General features: G+C 38.1%; 2 protein-coding genes across 4 annotated transcripts in view; one reads left to right on the top strand and one right to left on the bottom strand.

The window, feature by feature from the left end:
* The window catches only part of LOC131076497 (phosphoinositide phosphatase SAC8), a 207863-nt gene that overhangs the window by 106668 nt on the left and 85084 nt on the right, over window positions 1-16111 (bottom strand). The window lies entirely within an intron of this gene.
* Window positions 13370-14161, top strand: LOC131064193 (uncharacterized). Its single transcript, XM_057998247.2, has 2 exons — window positions 13370-13568; window positions 13684-14161. The coding sequence occupies exons 1-2, from the start codon at window positions 13419-13421 to the stop codon at window positions 14065-14067; spliced, it is 534 nt and encodes a 177-aa protein (XP_057854230.2). The 5' UTR covers window positions 13370-13418; the 3' UTR covers window positions 14068-14161.

Raw genomic sequence — 16111 nt, 5'->3', positions numbered from 1 at the left:
CCATCCCGACTTACTATGTTGCAAGAGGCCCTTTCACAATGTGAGACAATATCTCGCAAAAACTTCACCCCGGAATCTGCTTGCATCACCGATCTCCTCAATGAGCGATTTAAGAACAAGGGTCTTGTTTTCCAGGAGTTCTTCAAATTCCAAGTACATGACCCTGGAAGAGATGATGGCATGCTCCTGCAAAATACTCAGCTGTTGTTGGGGCAGGGTACGCCAGATTGTCAGACTTTTCTCAATACTTTCCAAGTTCTTTTTGAAAGTATTAGAAGTCAGATCCAGTTTCTCCTCAATGGTCTCTAGCTTAGACATTATTTGAAAAATGTCTTTCATTACTTGTACACATTGATCATGAAGTTGATCAACCCAGGAATCCAGTGCTTGTACCTTTTGAGCAGCCCTTTCCACTCCACGAATCGATTCTTGGGAACCAGAAGAACCTATGGAGTTACTCCCTTCAGCAGCAGGTTTTGTGATTTTATAAATGGCCGCCATAAGTTGTCGATTTTCCTCTTCTAGCTTGTCTTTCTTTGGTAGAAGCTCATCACAGCTTTGCACCAATGAAGTAGCAGAAAACTGAGCATCATGTTTAATGACCTCATGCGTTTGTTTGCCCAACTCTATCCTTGTAACCTTATAATCAGTAGCTGACATTTCATCAAGTGGCTTATCTGCAATAGGTTCCACAATTTCAGCTACTTTCATCTTGTTACTCTCAACAGTTACTCTGGAGATAGTCTTGGCCTTCTTAGCAACTTTAGATCTGGACTGTTTCAGTTGCTGATAGTCAAAGGCGTCAGGTGAGATTTCTTGCTTCTTCCATTTCGAGGTGAAAGAACTAAGCCATAGAGGCAAAGTTATCAACTCCCCTCCAGTCACAATCGTAGGCAAAGGAGAAGCAGTTCTTGTTTGAATCGCCGTGGTCATCCTGGGAGGAATATCTGTTTGGACAGCGACCATGGTTTGCTCAGTTACCAAAGGGCATGAAGATTGCCTCATGAATTCTTCAAAACCAGAAGTGGAAGTATCAATTTCTGATAATAGGATGCAAGTAGGAATATTCTCAAGAACTTTTGACACACACTCTTGTTGATGATCAGGAGATGGCTCGTATGCTGAAATGGTAATAGCATTCTGAGGAGACTCATCCATAAGCAAATCAGGAGGAGAAAGAGGCGTCTCAATGGAAACTGGTGGAATGATCTCATGAGGCGAGTCTGAAACTGGAGATTTGGGAGCATCATCAGATTGCTGCCACTCTTCTGCATTATCCAGATCAATTACCTGAACATGGAAACGTGAGTTTTCCTTCCCACGAATAGTCGTCTCCTCGGGAAGAAGCACTACTGCACGACTAACTCGCAACTTGATCATTGTGCCTGAAGATGAAACACCCTCCTTGTTGTCAATCTGAATCTCAAACTTATGTCGAACAGACCCCGTAGAATCATTTTCTTTACCAACCTTGATTTTAATAAGTCTAACAGCATTACTTTTCAGCCATGCATTGGTGTTGGCCAAGATAGGCTAAAATATGTCAAGGATGGATATGCACTCCTTGTGTGACAATTGGATCAAAGGAAGTGGAGCTTCCTCAACCCTCAGTGAAATGTATTCGGGATCAAGTATATGCCCGTCACCAATCAGCCCTTGTAGGATATCCGCCAAGGTCAAATCAACAATTTGCTCAACAGTGAGCCTGCAATAATCCATCTTCAGAACTTCGGCTTCTATGCGGAGATCTACCCAAATGTCTTCAATGCGATGAACATGCACAAAGGATTTCTTGATCTTCTCCTTCATACCCCTATAATCAAAATCAGCTCTAGGTTTAAACCTTTTAAGCTTGATTTCCTGCAATTCAGTCTCCATGGCCTTAGCCTTCACAGATGTGACAAGGGAGTACTAGCCAATTTTCAATCGGTTTGTGGTAGAGATCCCCATTCCAACCTTGTGCTTAGCAGACTGAAAAGTGTGGACAGCCATGATCTGTCTTCCCAACTCCATAAGAATGAGCTTATCAGTTGGGAATCTGGGAAGCATGTATGGCTGACCATCATAGCATCCGATCCTCATATAGGTGAAGGTGGGAAACTGCAGAAACAAACATCCATACTCGCAAACCTTATCCCATGCCTCATCTGATACTCTCTTGTTCCTGAGATTTCTATCAAACTGACACATGAAATATTCGAAGAATGCATCTTGTACTCTTCTGAAATGCAGTCTGCTGGGTCTCAACGGCAACTGGTCATAATATTCCCAAACTAGTATAAGTGAGCGATTACCCTTGGTAGAAAGACTTGGAAAGTGTCTAAGTGATGCTACTAAATATACCAAATAAAAATTAATGAAGAAGGTCATGGTGGTAGGAACTGCTGCAAGTTGTTCGCACAAGGCATCACTGATGACTTCTCCCCATGAAATGTGATGAGACTGCCGTATGAACATAATGAACTGGTACATCCATGGCTCAAAGACATTGGAATGCTCAAGGCCCATCATCCTGCTAAGAAGAGTGATGGTATCTCCTATCTCCCATTTGAAATCGCAGTGGTACAACTTCGCCCACCTTGAGAAGGAGGCTCGTGGCTCTTGGATCCACCAATTGATGTGTCGCTTGTAATCTTTTTCCCTCTTTACATAATACTCCGCTGCACTTTCTTTGGTGATTTCCATATAAACAGATGCAGGAGGTATTCTGAAGACCTTCTCGATCATATCTGCATCAAGACTGATTATAGCTTCACCATCATCATTTTTTATGACTCTTGATTCCTTGTCAAAATGATGGGCGCATGCAAGAACGAACTCAGGTTCTAGGGCAGCCACTGGGAAGGAAGATGCATGATGGATATGGCTGTCCAACAGCCGCTGCCACTTATTATCTTGTGGATCTTCTACCCTTTTGACGAATTCTGACAGATCAACATGCCCTATTTCTGTGTCTCTGATGTGATCCAAAGGAGAAGAAATCTAAGAAGGTGCAACCTCGTTCTGATATTTGTCATATTTGTATTTTATCTTCTTTGGAGTTGGAGATGCCGGCAAATCTGAATTGATTGTGAACCTGGAATACTGTGATGAAGACTTAAAAGAGTTAAGGCAACATCATAGTCAGGTGCAAATATCATTCTTCCTTCTCCAAATGGGAAAAATTTCATATCTTCAATTTCACGATTTTGTGAGAGGAAGAGGGGAAATATGTAGAAAGGGAAAAATCTTGACTTTGACCAATTTCGGATCTTGGGAGAATTTTCGCAAGTATACAAGTTGGAAAGGACATACATGCAATCGGGGTTTTAAAACCCGAATACAAGTAAACTTCTAGATTCGAAAATGGAGAAATGGACGAAAAATGAGATTTTGACTTGCGGAAAATGATGGAAACGGGAAGTACGGATATGGGGAACATGAATGGATAGAAATGGGAAAATCCGAGAAAGTCAGTTGCATGAAAATGGGAATAACTCTTCAACATGTAATCCAGTTTTAAAAACCCGAATTTGCAAACGAGGGGTATTTCACACTTTTCAACTTGGAATTTCAACCAAAAATGGTTAAATTCCTTAACCGTAGGGGAAGAACAAGAATTTCAAGCAAACTTGTAATTGAGATTAAAAATCCCGAATACAAGTAAACAGGGAATTTTTTTTATGGAACAACAATGCAATTCGAAAATTGCATACCAAGGCGAAGATTTCTCTCACAAAAACCAATTTTGGGGGGAAGAACAATACATGCTAAAAATACAACTAAGAAAGAAAATTAAGAAAACAAGAAAATTAAAAATTAAAAAAAAAGAAAGAAAGGAAAGAAGCCATACCTTTCTTGAAAATGCAAATGCTTCTCCAAAAATGCAACAATCTTTGGAAAGAAGAAGGAAAACTGATAAATAAACCCAAACCGCAATGCACAAACCCTTGCCACGTTTTCGAAAAATGTCTTTAGCAAAAAATCGTGCCACAAAATGCAAACTTGGAGGCACAAGAAGAGGTCAAATCTTCCTCAAATCCCAATGCCTTAGCATGGAAAGCAAAAACGATTCACTTGGTTAAAGATTCGTGGCATTAAACCCTTCCAATTTGCAGCCAAAGCAATCACGTGGAGGAAAATCGTGGTATTCAATGCATCTTTGATGGATCATTAAATAGCTTAAATCTTATCCCAAACTCCACGCCTAGGTAGGATAGTTCAAAACGATTTAGAAGAATGCAGCTTCAATAAGTTCTAATCCCCCAAAATGTGGCATTTTGGAAACACGTTTTTGCTGATTTGGGGCAAAAAACCAGTCAATGTAACCTCCATTTGGCATGAAAATAGGGTAGAAACAAAAACGCCTTTCCTTCCTAGAAAATCTCCACAAAAAATTGCTTTGAATTCTTTAAAAACCATTTTTTTTTGCAATTCGGGTTTTTGGAAGACAAGTGCAAGTTCGATTTTGCATAACAAGTGAAAATCAGGTTTTTTGGAGCAAATGACAAGTTCTAATTTTCACTTTTCCCTTACAAAGCCAAAATCGGGTTTTTTTGGACAAATAGCAAATTTTATTTTCCACTTTTTCACTTACTAGGCCAAAATCGGGTTTTTTGGAGCAAACTGCAAGTTTAAAATTGTCAAAAATGCACTTTATGCATAAAATCGGGTTTTTTGGAGAGAAATGCAAGTTTTAATTACTTGTAAAAGGGAAATAAAATCCCTACAACAAGTTAGAAAGGCTTGCACACATGTAATGGGGATTTAAAATCCCTATTACCTGTAAAAACCTTTAAAGTAGGGGTTTTTAGACCAAACTGCAAGTTTACTTGTAATTGGGCGAAAAAATCCCTATTTTAACTAAACAAGACCAAAAAACAATTAAAAATAACAAAATAAGGAAAGGAAATTTAAAACAAATTGCAAGTAACATCTTTTAATAAAAATGCACATGTAATAAGCTAAAACTTCCCCTACAACAACCAAAACAATGAATATCATTAAAACTTGCAGTTTGAAGAAAATTCTCCACCTGCAGTCGGTATTTTAAAACCCAAAATTGAAGGAAAGACATAGCAAACGAACCCAAAATTTGACGAAATTCGAAATGTAGTTCGAGGATAGACTGAGGATTAAGCCAGACCAAGGATTAGTCAAAATTTGGCCTCAGGAAGTGTGCCATAGAGTAAAAATTTTCATTTTTTCACAAAAATTTCATGTTGTGGTCCTTCATTTTTGGAAACAAAAATGAGGACAACAAGAGGCACCTATAATCCGCTTGAGCATGGTTATCAAGTCTCTGAATTCCTCTTGGAAATCAATTCTGTGAGGCGTATTGGGTATCTTATTCAAGCGAGGCCTACTCTTGAGTAGCCAATTCTTATTGATGAAGTTCACACAGGTATCAGGGTCATCTTCGTAGATAGACTTAGCTCCTTCTAAGCTCTTGTAGATCATATCTCTTTGTTCCGAAAGATGAAAAGCTTCACTTATAGCTTCTTCTGAAAGATAGGCAAGGATAGTTCCATCCTTGGCTACGATTGTCCTTGAATGTGAATCATAGTGCCTGGCACATTCAATCATTAGCTCATGGCATCTGACTGCGAGAGGGAAGCCTGCGGCCTTGATGATGCCACTCTCAATTATCTTCTTGGCTATGGGTGATGGCTTGCCAATGTAGGGTGCTTCCCGAAACTTCTTCACATTGAAGTTCCCTAAGTTGGTGTCTCCAATACAGCTCCATTTGGATACGATCCTTGTCTCCAAGTCGTCACTCTTTTGATCTTCTTTAATGAGAGCTTGTCGGGTAGCGGATCCACTTGCCTTGGGGGCTGCCATTTGGTACCTACAAAAAGGCTTAAGATAGGTTTAAGTATAGTACCCTAGATAGGTGATTTGAGATCTTTTAAAGAAACAACTGAACTTTAATTTGAAAATAAAATGATAAATCCTTAAAATTATGAATTTTCAAAATGATATCACCTATGAATCAAACTAGATTATTGAAGACTTAAACCTAAAAAAATCGATATAGAAATTTGAATCAGATCTTCAATACATCTTCAAAAATCAGATTGTACATACCTTATCCTCGATTTTAACTATCAACCTGAAAAGATGGGTAAAAAAAGGAGATTGCTGCTGGATTCGCCTTCTTTCCAAGTAATGTTCAAAGGAGTTCAAAAGCTTTAGGTTTGCACCTCAGGTTCGCCCTTGCTGACTAAGACCTTGACCAGCCTTCCTAAATCAGAAATTCGCCTATACCTACTGTAAATCGCTTCTCCAATTCTGCTCCTCAAATTCGCTTAGGAAGAATGAGTGAATGAATGATTAAAGATTTCAAAATCTATCTTTCTTTATAGGGCGCTTTTACCCTTTTCCCAAGAGGCCGACCTCTTAAATAAATAAATAAAATTTAGAAAAATCCACCTCCAAGCTAGCCGACTTACTAATAAAGCTTAAAAAAAATACTTGGGCGCCAAAAGTGAAATTTTTAAATTTTATATTTGGCAAGTGTTTAATCAAGGCGAATTTGCTGAGGTTTGATTAGCAATTTAAGAGAGGTATAATGTGTCTTGAATAATTTTGCTTGTGAATCCTTTTTAGAGGCATAGGCAAACCTAGGAGATGTTGAAGCTTTTTCAAGATTTGATGTTTGACATTGTACTCCATTTACTCCACTTTTCTATTATTTCACCATCTTGATCCTTAACTTTCAATGTTCTTGTCATCATGACCTTGCAACTTGCCTTTTACCTAACTCAAACAAGGTGAAAAATAGGGATTTTGAAGGATTTCGCTCTAGACCCCTTGGAAGGGTCAGGAGCGATTTTCATGATTAAGACATCAATTTCCCTATTTCAAATTGCATCTCAAGGTAAAAATATATTAGTCTTCTCTCCACCAATACCTTAGGAATCCATATCTTGGCCTTAAACATGAGCAAATTAGGTGATTTTGAGAATTTCGCTCTGGACCCTTTGGAAGGGTCAAGAGCGAAATTTCATGATTTGCTTGTTTTCCCTCACTTAGCTTCATTCTTCATCCCTTAAGTCATTAAGAACAAGTCTTTGGGCTTCGAAATTGATTGGAAATGCACTAGCTTGTAGATTGGAGCAAGGAATAGCGTCTGGTGAAGAAATTAGCTCTGGACCCTTTAGAAGGGTCAGGGGCGATTTTCTTCCTTTAAGTTGAATTCTACCTTCTTCTTACCTTGCTTTGCCATGATTTTCACCTTTGGATTCCTCTCTCATAAAGACAACACTCGCTTGATTCTCAGGAAGGCCAGAAAAAAGAAATTCACTCTAGACCATGGCCAAGGACAGGACCTATTTAGGATTTCGCTCTGGACCCTTTGGAAGGGTCAAGAGCGATTTTCACATTCTAGCTCAGAATCTTCACTTATAGTGATCACAACTCATTCAAATGCATGCTTAGGGACATCTTCATACTCAATTCACCTTGGTCAATGTTTGGTTTAACACAAAATTGGAAGAAAAAAAAGGAGATTTTGAGAATTTTGCTCTGGACCCTTTGGAAGGGTCAGGAGCGAAATTCTCGATTTAGGCTTGATTCTACATTTCTTCAACTCCAATCTACCTCAAAAGGCAAGAATACATCAATCTACCCCCACTATGTCCAAGGAACAAGGATGTTGACCTAAACAAGGAGGAAAATAGTGTTTATGAAGAATTTCGCTCTGGACCCTTTGGAAGGGTCAGGAGCGAAATTCTTGTTCTAGGTTGATTTCACACTTCTTCCATTCAATCCACCTTCAAACTTGATCAAACTCACCTCTCCTCATCACAATCAAGTCTATTTGCCATCCACTTAGCTCAAAATCCTCACTTTTCAATGTCTTAGGCAAAATAGAGGGTCAAATTGAGGATTTCACCCTGGACCCTTTGGAAGGGTCAGGAGCGAAATTCCTATTTTGGGTTGATTTTCACTATTCCATCGCCTCAATCCACCTTTCAAAGGCAAGAACACATCAAAGTCTTTCCAACCATACCTTAGAAGTAAAAAACTTGGCCATAACAAGTAGCAACATAGAGGTTATGTGAATTTTGCTCTGGACCCTTTGGAAGGGTCAAGAGCGAAATTCATATTTTGAGCTCATTTCTCACTTCCTTTCTCCTTTCCATGCTTTGGACATAAGTTCTCAAGCCTCCTTCAATCATCATCAAGTGAATTTGCTCCTCAAATTGGCATTTAGTTCAAGACTTTGTGAAGAAATAGGGTCCTACAAGAATTTCGCTCTGGACCCTTTGGAAGAAGGAGCGAAATTGGTGAATTTGCCTTAGACACTACTCAAACATTCAAAGTTTTCCCTCAATCTCATTGGTCATACCTCTAATAAACCACTTTGAAGAGTTCCTGGATCAAAATCTTGGATTACAAAGACATCTTAGCCATTTCGCCCAAGTACCCTTGGAAGGACAGGATCTATCCTAGAATTTCGCTTTGGACCCTTTGGAAGGGTCAAGAGCGAAATTCAAGTTTTGGCTCACATCCTTAACCTTTTATTCAAATTTTCAAGCCAACTCCTTATAATTACATCTCTCCAAGCTTGCTCATGCTAGCATTCGCCTTTCGAGCCTATAGTTTGATCACTGGCTTCATTCAATTGACTCCGACTCGACAGAAGACAAGACTCGGGCCTAAAAACTTACAACCTTGACCCATCCTGACTCAAACTTTTCAACTTCTTTGCAAAATATACATTTTCCATCCTTCAAAGGCGAAAATCCCTCCAAAATACATCAGGGCTCTAGGCACAAAACAAATGACTCTCCCAAGCCCAGGTCAAATTTGGCTTTGAAAGAAACCCTAAGCGAGCTTTGTGAAGGAAATCCTAACTTACCCAGCCTAGGCAATCACTAACTCACTCAAAACACCTAGCAAGCAGAGAAAACTAAGCTAAGAGAAAGCAGGACCAAAAAAAGAGAGGGGGTCCCCATTTTGATGGGGCGATGTGTGAAATGGTCACAACACATTGTAACCATGATAAAAACAGATATTTATAAACTTGTTTTAATTCTTTAACAACCTAAAATAAGCAAAAGAATTCAATAATTGATTACCTTGAATCAGAAAACAAACCATAAAATATGGATCTTTATCAACTATTATATAAAAACACAAATAATTTAATAAAATGTCTCCCACATTTCTTGAGAGGGAGCCCTTCCTCTCACATCACGAATGGTCTGCTACAAAGCTCCCTTCAAAAGACAATTATATTGTATCATTCTTTAAAATATATTACAATGCCTCATTTCCTACTACGCTATCACATTCTCCTTCGCTATTACCTTGTTGGAAATATTGTCATTGATATCGAAGGCACATAGTGGAGATTGTTGGAAATATTGTCATCGATATCGAAGGCACATCGTGGAGATTGTTGGAAATATTGTCATTGATGTGAAAGTTATATAGATGACTGATATGGTCATTGATGTCAAAGGAGAGATTGGATTTGAAGAAATGACTTGGTTAGTGAAATCATAGAGGGATAAAAAGAAATGCAAAAGATAAATAGGGGATTTCTATTAAGTGATTCTTCCACATCTGAGATGATACATTCTACCATATCAAATGGTGTAGTCTGAGCAGGTTGGCATACATCAGCAGAGTCATATTGCATGGTAGAATGTAGCTACAAATAAATTCCAAATTGATAGAATCCTAAGTTACCAGGATCGCCTATTTTGGGGCCCAAACGAACCGGGTTCGCCTTGGGTTCGCCTTGGGTCCGACCAGGGTTCGCCATTTTGACAGTGGGTTCGGCGAACCGAGTACGAACCCACTGTCAAAATGGCGAACCCTAGCCGAACCCGGGCGAACCCAAGCACGGACCCAAGCAAACCCACGGGCTGGGCCAGTCAAGTCACCAAAAAGTGACTTTTTTATATTAAAAAAACTAATTCTTTTTTGCCTTTTGGGGGCCAAAAATCCTAATCCGCCTTTATTAATTGGCATTTGGCAGTGATCAATGATGAAGTAGCATACTAAAATGTATTTAGATTTGTAGTTTTGTATATTTCTTTAAATTTTTGCATATATGGACGAACCCAACCCACGAACCCAAAAGGCAGAAAAAAAATTCCCAAACCCACGAATCGGGTTCACGTCTCTGAACCCAAACCGGTAACTTAGATAGAATAGCATGAAAACAAAGACTGGAAATAATACGAAATGATTTCAAACAGCCATTGAAATAGTGAACTTTTGTTTGTCATGATGGAGAGATGGGCATCAGAAGAAAAATTTCAAACTGTAAATTCAAGCTTTGCAAAGGCAGACCTCCTCAGAGATCGTAACGACTTTGCTGGTCGATAGAGTAATGCTATTATCTGCCATTGCTCCGAACTGATCATAGCCTATTCTTATAAATAATAATGATTGCACGGCTGAAGGAATAGGGCTGACTCAGATTTAAAGAAAATAAATAAATAAATAAATAAAAATAATAACTAAAAATAAATAAAATAACAGCGAGGCCAACCAGGAGTTTTCCACCCACAGCATTTATTAATTATTAATCTTGCCCTTAATCCATAATAGGAAACACAAAGGGGCAGAAGATATGATGGAGAAGGCATCAATTGTTGACGATAAGGTAGCTTCAGTCATAATTCTTGAGGACTGACTGAGACATCAGTTACAATAAACTGATCATAATGGAATCGATTAATGAAAACCCTTGAGTATCATATATCAAAGATGATACGATCACTGTAAATACATATATATAAAGGTTATAAAATTGCAGATCATCGAAGTACAGTCGGGATACATTATAACAGTTTGTGACCAATATATATATATATATATATATATATCTATGATACCGGTTCTCCCCTTTTTTGCCTGGGTCCTGGTCCTGGTCCGTGCCCAGTCCTGGTCCTGGTCCGGTTCGCCCTGGGTCCCCCCCAGGTCCTGCCCAGGCGGCTGGGTTCCCTGTGGGTCCTGCATGGCAGGACCCACAGGGAACCCAGCCGCCTGGGCAGGACCCGGGGGGGACCCAGGGCGAACCCAGGAGGACCCGGGTGAACCCAAGCCCGTGGGTTCCCAAAAACGGGGCCCACGGGTTAGAAAGCATTTAAAAACAATAAAAAAACAATATTTTTAATCTTCTAAATACATCTAAACCCTAATCCGCCCCTCTATAATGCATTTCATGCATCAAAACATGCATTCAACCTATTCTACTTGCATTTTTGAAGATTTTTTCTCTACAATCAGGGTTCTTAGTTTTTGTATTTTTCTTCGAAGGTGACGACTACGAAGGTGTGAGACACGCATCAAAGGCATAGGAATCACTGGAGAAGAAAGATTTAGCCATTAAAGGTAAGTGAATCTGAATTTTTTTCAAGTTTTCAAGAATTTTTCCAAGTTTTTTTCAAATTTTTAAATTTTTTTTTAAAGTTTTTTAAAGTTTTTTTAATTTTTTTTAAAGAAGTCTTGTATATTTTTTTACACTTTGTATGCATAGTATGGGGTTATAATACCAAAATTTTAATTATTTTTTTCAATAATGTTGTGCATTCTCTTTTCATTTTAGGTGCACTATTCATATAATCATACATAATGGCTGGAACTGGAAGTGCAAGTGCAAGCTCTAGTTCAGTTGCAAATGTCCGAAATGAAAATACCCCCTTTAAAATTGATCAAGATTCACCACTTTGGCATTATACAACAATGATCAAGCTAGTGTCTGGTGGTGGGGGTTTTGTTTGGCAATGCAACCATTGTGGCACTGAGTATACCAGCTCATACTATCGAGTGAAAGGCCACTTTTGTTTCATCCCTGGGTGTGGAATAAAATTTTGTAAGGGATCAGATGGCAAGGAGCTGCCAAAAGCTCTAGTTTTGGGATATATTAGAGAACAAGAGGAAGCTGATAGGAGAAGTGGCAAAGCAAAGACTGATCATCCTCTTGTCCATCAAAGCTCAATGTCTAAGAGGCCTTCTAGTAGCATGGGCTCCACAAGACCAGCTGGTTCACATCCTTTCATGCAAAACCCACCAGTTGATGCAGTAGAGAATCAGAATGTTGTGGCTTCACGGAAAAGAGGCCCATTGGATTTTGCCTTCAAAAATGAACTGAGAGAGATTGCAGATTCCAAAATTGCACGTTGCCTTTATGGCAATGGGCTTCCTTTCAACCTTGTTAGATCACCTTACTTTCGGGACATGGTGCATACTCTTTGCAATACACCTTCTGATTATGTTTGTCCAGGGTATGAAAAGGTGAGACCCACCTTATTGGCAAAGGAGAAAGCATCCATAGAGTTACAGTTGAAGGTCATCAAAGATACATGGCAGGAAACAGGTGTGACCATTGTTTCTGATGGATGGAAAGATTGTAAAAATAGGCCATTGATCAATGTTATAGCAGTGTGTCCTAAAGGGGCAATGTTTTTGAAAGCAGTGGATTGTGAGGGGCAAGTGAAACATGCAAGTTTCATTGCCAATATCTTGATAGAATGCATTGACATGGTGGGGCCTCAAAATGTCGTCCAAGTTGTAACTGACAATGCTAAAAATTGTAGGGCAGCAGGGACTATAGTGGAGGCTACATATGGTCACATCTTTTGGACACCATGCGCAGTACACTCACTCAATTTAATCATGCAAAAGTTTGGCACACAAATTGATTGGGTGAAAAAACTATATGCGGAGGGCGAGGAGATTCAAATGTTTGTGACTAATCATCATATGTCACAAGCCATTTTCAGGACCTTCTCCAAGTTGGAGTTGTTGAAGGTAATTTATAATTACTAATTTTAAATTTTATTTTTTAATTTTTTAGTTTTAAATTTGTATTTTTTATAGACTTGCATTTGATATATGTTGTGTATTTTGTTATGTCATGTTAGGTTGCTGAAACACGATTTGCATCTCACACGCTCGTCTTAAGACGACTTCTGAAGGTGCGAGACGCCTTGAGTTCTATGGTCATCAACAGCTTGTGGAGTGTATGGAAGCAGTCCCACACAGAAAGAGCTCTAAAAGTAAGAGCATTGATCCTTAGTGAGAAATGGTGGGATGATGTGGAATATGTTTTGAATTTCACTGAGCCCATCATGCGCATGATCAGGTATGTTGATACTAATCGCCCATGTTTGGGCGAGATTTATGATGGCATGGATTGCATGGTGGAAAAAATAAAAGAAGTAATAAATAGAAAAGAAAATGACCCAACGGAAACATTTTTCAAAGTTGTGCAGAAAATTGTCGTTGACCGTTGGAACAAGATGACCACCCCCTTACATCTCTTAGCATTTGCTTTGACGCCAAAATTTTATAGTGCAGAGATGCTTGCAACACCAAGGAGGGTGCCACCATATAGAGATGCAGAGGTTGTTTCTGGCTATAGGGCTGCCTTTAAAAAGATATATCAAGATGAGGAGACAAGAAATATTGTCATGAGGGAGTTTGGCCAATTTGTATCTGCAAAAAATCATGATGTTGTAGCTCTTAATGCTAGATATGGGATGGATGCTGATGAGTGGTGGTATGTACATGGTCAAGGCTCCATTTACTTGCAGCCTCTTGCAATTAAACTTAACTCCCAAGTATGTATCTTTTTATTTTTTATTTTTATAGTTTTCCAATTCCATTTGATGCTATCATTTTTTTATTTTATAATTTTAATTTGTAAATTTCTAATTATGTTTTAACTTTTAACAGGTTGCAAGTTCTTCTTCAGCTGAGCGGAATTGGAGTACATACTCCTTCATCCACTCAGTCAAACGTAATCGTTTGGGTGCAAAGAAAGCTGAGGATTTGGTCTACGTACACTCCAACCTTCGTTTGTTGTCACATAAGGACCCTGAATATAGTGAGGGTGTAACAAGGAATTGGGATCTAGCCCCTGAGTGTGCTGATTTAGATGCTACAGTTGCACAACTTTGCCAAGTCTCTATAGACGAGGCGGTTATGGAATTTGAGAGAGACATATCTAGTGGGAGTGGCATTCCATTTGATATTGGTTCAATTGATGCTGAATTTGAACCACTTGATGACCGTGAGCTTGGGTTGGATGCTTCAGATGAAGATGAATATGGAATTTAAATCCCATAGATGGCTTGTAATTTGAATGTTTAACTTTATACTTTATTGTGTCATGACATTTTCACATTTTGAAACTTGAAACTTGAATATTATCTTTTTTGCAAATTATGAATATGATATTACATTTATGATTTATGATATATCAATATCAGAATATTTATTGGCATTGGCAATTATGGATTTATGATTTATTGATTTATGATTTATCTGTTATCATCTATGTATCATTGTATGGGAAAGTTACATTGTATGTTTGATGTTTCATATTTGTATGTTTGAACTGTGAACATATATAATTTTGATGTTTGAAGTTTGAACATATATATATATATATATATTAAAAAAAATTAAAATATATATATATGTGTACGGACGAACCCGTACCCGTACCCAAAAGAAAATTTTTTTTGCCGAATCCGCGAACCCGTACCCGAATCCGAACCGGAACCGGTAACTTAGATATATATATATATATATATATATATATATATATATATATATATATATATATATATCTGACTTCCATATCGTACTTTGGTTAAACTATATCGGTTAATATTGTGTTTGCAATGATTATTATCAATTCACACTAATCGTCGTTTGTTATGTGTAACCGATTATAATTGAATCGGTTTATATCTTTGGTTATGACTCTTGCTAGGAGTCACGTATCATTTGGAAGTCTATCGCTATATTATATAAAGTCGATATGACTTCTTTTGTAAGAACAACGAATGACATTTTTATGCACAGCAATACGATCAGCAAAATCATATTAATCAGATCGAACTATCTCCATAGTTCGAACATAGTTATTATTTTCAGAATAGTCTATCAAAAGGTTAGATTATCATCTAATCTATTCATGAACAATTTTGTTGCACACAATTGACATCTTCAATCAAGCACATATAGATAGAAGACCAACCTTCATTTATATTGCGTATCCAATTCAGTCATCTTCTATAAAATCATTTCTTTGGAAAGTGAAAACAATACTTGACTGATCTAACACTTTTGTTATAAAGTTAGAGACCAATATTTATTGGTGACTGTGATCAAAACATATATAAAAGTTTTGAATTCACCTGCCATTATAATCTGATCTGAATTTCAGCATGGTATCAGAGCTAGGTTAAGGAAAAGATCAGATCAGATTTATATAGGCAAATCCATCCTCTATTTATCCTCGAATTCTTCAACTCCCATCTACGCTTCAAAATGGTGAATGGTGTTAGATTTGAGGATCGACTTGAAGGGGCTTCCAACTTTGTATCTTGGAAGTTTAGGATCATGCTGGCCTTAAATGAAAATGAATTAGATGGATTTGTAAAGAAAGCCATATTGGAACCAGAAGAAGAAGATGAAAAGATTCATTGGATGAGAAAGAACAATAACGCCATGAAGATGTTAGTTGACTCAGTGAAAGATCATATTGTGCCAATTATCTCCAAGATGGAGACTGCCTATTGCATGTTCAAAACATTAGAGAACATTATGAAATAAACAACACAAGCCGAGCTCTAGCTCTTAAGCAACAACTCCATCATGTAAAAATGACAAAAGGGGAATTCATCACCTCATACTTCATGAGGATCACTGAATTGAAAGATCAACTCTCTACTATAGGTCACACAATAGAGAGCAAAGACTTAACCATGCTGGCACTAAATGGTCTCCCCTCCTCATTGGAAGCATTTATTCAAGGGATAAGTGCAAGATTAAAACTTCCTAGTAGATCGATTAAAGCAAGATTGCATTCAAGAAGAGTCTAGAATGGATATAAGAGGCATTGGCCAAAGCTCCATAAATGAAGATATTCATGTTCTTGCCGCACACTCCTCAAAGAAGAAGGGTAAGAAAGCACACTCCAAAAGAAAGAAAGATGAGGAATCAAATGGTGCTCCTACACACAAAAGAAGGAAGCACATTTCAGAAATCCAATGCTTTAGATGTGACAAATATGGTCACTACACAATGAAATGTCCAACCAGGACTATGCCTCAAGCTTCTATTGTGGTGTTGGTGAGACTATTCCACAAAA

Source organism: Cryptomeria japonica, chromosome 5, assembly GCF_030272615.1.
Source record: "Cryptomeria japonica chromosome 5, Sugi_1.0, whole genome shotgun sequence".
Lineage (NCBI taxonomy): Eukaryota > Viridiplantae > Streptophyta > Pinopsida > Cupressales > Cupressaceae > Cryptomeria > Cryptomeria japonica.
Note: the sequence above shows the minus strand (reverse complement) of the source record. Positions and strands in the feature narration are given on the sequence as shown.

Coding starts and splice junctions, on each gene's coding strand:
- LOC131064193 (XM_057998247.2), top strand. CDS start 13,419: ATGAGGGAGTTTGGCCAATTTGTATCTGCAAAAAATCATGATGTTGTA. Junction 13,569..13,683: donor CAATTAAACTTAACTCCCAA/GTATGTATCTTT, acceptor AACTTTTAACAG/GTTGCAAGTTCTTCTTCAGC.